The 3543-nt window shown below is 40.9% G+C and overlaps 1 protein-coding gene across 1 annotated transcript; it reads right to left on the reverse strand.

The window, feature by feature from the left end:
• Positions 1-2230: 2230 nt before the first annotated feature.
• LOC103508176 (ATP-dependent RNA helicase bel) lies at positions 2231-3110 on the reverse strand (the record flags this gene model as incomplete). Its single annotated transcript, XM_026822843.1, is given in 2 exon segments — positions 2231-2379; positions 2888-3110. Coding segments are annotated over 2 exon segments (339 nt in total). The 3' UTR covers positions 2231-2248.
• Positions 3111-3543: the final 433 nt, after the last annotated feature.

Here is a 3543-nt window from a genome sequence, read left to right on the forward strand (position 1 = left end):
AGGGGGAGGGGGGGGGTATAGGGGAAAAATTGGGAAGAAACAATGTAAGGTGGTAAGTTTAGGGGAATAGGGGGGAAGATTGCGAAGGAAACTCAATGTAAGGTGGTAATTTCAGGGGGGAAGGATTGTTGGAGGGAAATCAAACAGTCAAATCGGTGCTTGGCGAACAATAGCGCTTATCGTTGTAAACATAAACAATTTAAACTTAAACATAATAATAAACTCTCCTTGTTTCTATAGCTTTTCCTATGCATTCAGCTTAAACCAGCTCCCATGGCATAGTGGTCACTGCACTCGCCTTGCACGCGGGAGACCCGGGTTCGATTCCCGGCGGGGTCAAGAAATTTGTATCAATGTAAAAGAAATGACTAGGTATTCATATGGAACTTCACAAAGTTTTTGAGTCTTCCATCAAGATACTGTGAAAAAATTACATTTGTTTGTTTGTTTTCTTCTTCTTTTCTTGGTTTTTCCGGATACAAATAAAACGCCAGGGTTTCGGGCCAGCAATGTGCGTTCGACAAGTCTATATTACACAATGACGCCCAGTTTGCTGCGTTCTTCGTCGAAATACGAGCCAAGTGATCCACCGTTTGGGTTCGGGAATATTTTAATTCTCCAAGAAGTTTAGAGGTCTTGAAATCGAAGATAGAAGGAGGAAATAATAGGAGAAAGCCAGCCCTTCCGAGGGTTCGCTCTGGGCGGGAATCACGACCTAATCATAGCTAACGCACAAGTACCATTTAGAACCATAAAGCACACATTTAATAAAGTAAACAGTAATTAAAGTCATAAATTAAACTAATTAAGATAAATAATTAATTAATTTATATTCTGACGGTTCGTGACAATCGACCATCTATCGAATCTGCCTGTCAGAGATCCCACGTGCTTGCTGCAACGCCACAATGTCGGCTGGCATCGATTAAAAAGCAATAAAAATCTGGTGTGACCATCACACGACTTTCCTTATCCTATTTGGCGATTAAAAAGCAATAAAAATTCTGGTGTGAACATCACACAACTTTCCTTATCCTATTTGGCAGATTCCAAAATCCACCAAAAAGTGATGACCAACATGGAGACAACCGTTGCACCGTCGTTCTTAACCAAAGTTTCATGTTGCATCCTTGTCAGCTTATCTCAATTGAGGAGTACAGACCAAATTTCAAGTCTCTGGCTCTTACCGTTCTCGAGATATTTTGGTTTACAGACAGACATACAGACCAATGGCTGAAACTTTGGATTTCGGCCCTAGGGACCTCAAAACGTGTTTGGCACAAAACTGACTGTTGAAGTTTTGGTCGAATACCCTACATTACTTTGCTTATTATAGCATAAGGAAAGTAAAGAAAAAAAGACGCAGTTCAGTTCGAGTCCGATATAAATACATACTTAGTTGATGATATAGGTATGGCTACACTACATAGATAGTTGATTAAAATACCTATCCAGATAACAGGCACTTTATCTATTAGATCAGTTAGTGGATTATGTTCACTGACATTACTTTGCTTATTATAGCATAAGGGAAGTAAAGAAAAAAAGACGCAGTTCAGTTCGAGTCCGATATAAATACATACTTAGTTGATGATATAGGTAAGGCTACACTACATAGATAGTTGATTAAAATACCTATCCAGATAACAGGCACTTTATCTATTAGATCAGTTAGTGGATTATGTTCACTGGATTGTGGATAATGTCCACTAATCTTATCTATTTGGTTCGGACGCCTCTTTGTAGAAGACCGTATTCAATTTAGTGTGGGCTTTCCCAGGGTCGGACACAGCCCGGGCCTTAGGGGTAAATCCAACAATGAGCCTGTCCTCACAACAACCAGGCTTTGGGGGTGACAATAGTCCGGTCTTCACAACATTTCTTTACAAGAAGACTAGGGACTAGACAGTTTTAGCTAACTACCGTTTATTATTAGGGTTGCTGATTGCTGACAAAAAATTGCTGACGGGCAGGTCCAATCACAACTTAACCTGGCCCAGGAGCTAACTCCAAATGGCCAACCTTCCCTCACAACACTATATTTGTTTACAAACAAGAACAGAAGTTAGTTTTAAATAAATTACTTCTGGGTATACCTTCTTCTTCTACTGTACTTTTCCCCAATCTTATTTGGGGTCGGCGTTATCCTCCTTTATCCTACCCTCGCCCCGATCAACCTTTGTTTAAAGGCTACGAAATAAAAATGGCGATCGAAAAAAAAGGAAATTATAAATAAGTAGAGAGGAACTCACACAACACAGGGTCGCAGTTGAGATCGGTAGGCGAACTTCTTAGCCTCGTCATAAATCTGAGTGGCCAACTCTCGCGTCGGTGCCAGAACCAGGCCCAGTGGGAATACCTTCTTCCGACTAGGATAACCTGTAACCAAAACCATAAACCAATATTAATAACTTCGAACACAAATACTTGTAACTTATAATACGTTAACGTAATAATTTCATGGGTAAAAACTGGAAAAAAAGGTCACAGCCACAATAGAACAGTTGCGCTTACTTAGGTGTGGTTTCTAAGGCAAAGAACAGGAAAAATGAGGAACAAGGGAATTTTTCTTTTTCTTCTACGACTTCTAGATCCGGACCAGTAAATCTTGATACCAGTAAATCGCGAACTCTGACGTCACGACAAACGCTCACGTACACGATAACGTCACATCAAATGTCCCGAGCAAAGCTCTCTTGCAGGCAACACATGAATGTGTTTGATCGCATGCGTTTCTATGTGTGCATACGTTTCTGAGCATTTTTTCAACTCTGACGAACAGCAAATAAAAGTTGAATGTTCGACCTTTCATTCATAATGTTTACAGAAATGCAACTGCTCCATTCAGCTCAAAAATTGTCAATAGGCACAGGCACATAGCACTTACCTCGTCCCGCGGGCGGGGTGGGCAGGGGCCCGCGCTCGTACATCTGATTCAGAATGGGCACTAGGAAAGCCGCTGTTTTGCCCGAACCGGTCTGCGCGCACGCCATAACATCTCGGCCGCTTATAATGACGGGGATGGCGTACTTCTGCACGGGCGTCGGCTTGTCGTAGCGCGCCAGCGCGATGTTGTTCGTAATGATCTCTGTCATCTGAATGTCGTCAAACTGAGGGGGTTTAAATTTTGTCGAAGATGTTCAGGGACTTCAGGAGCGACATTAGGGCGTCGACCCCGGTGGTTTTATGCAGGAATTAAAAGTAGTCCAAGGAAGTAGTTTTCTTATGTTCCTTCCTGATTGTCAATATTATTTCACATAATTTCTGGTTTTCAATTGAAACATTGAAAGTCATAATCATACTCGTAAGATGAAAACTTTACTGTACAGATAGTCGGTAAAGTTGAATAATCTTAAACACAAAAAGCCCACTCCGAGGTTTAGGTGTAGGGGCGAACAGCCCTAAAGGATGGGTTAAGCTTATACGAATCTGAATAACCTTTCTTTTGAACATTATCTTAAGTAAAAATATGATTTCTTTGGTTTGTTATAAAAAAACACCTACCTACTTAATGTAATGTATGTTGTACTTGAGGTCTGTTTT

The sequence above is a fragment of the Diaphorina citri genome, unplaced genomic scaffold, assembly GCF_000475195.1.
Source record: "Diaphorina citri unplaced genomic scaffold, Diaci psyllid genome assembly version 1.1 scaffold375, whole genome shotgun sequence".
Lineage (NCBI taxonomy): Eukaryota > Metazoa > Arthropoda > Insecta > Hemiptera > Psyllidae > Diaphorina > Diaphorina citri.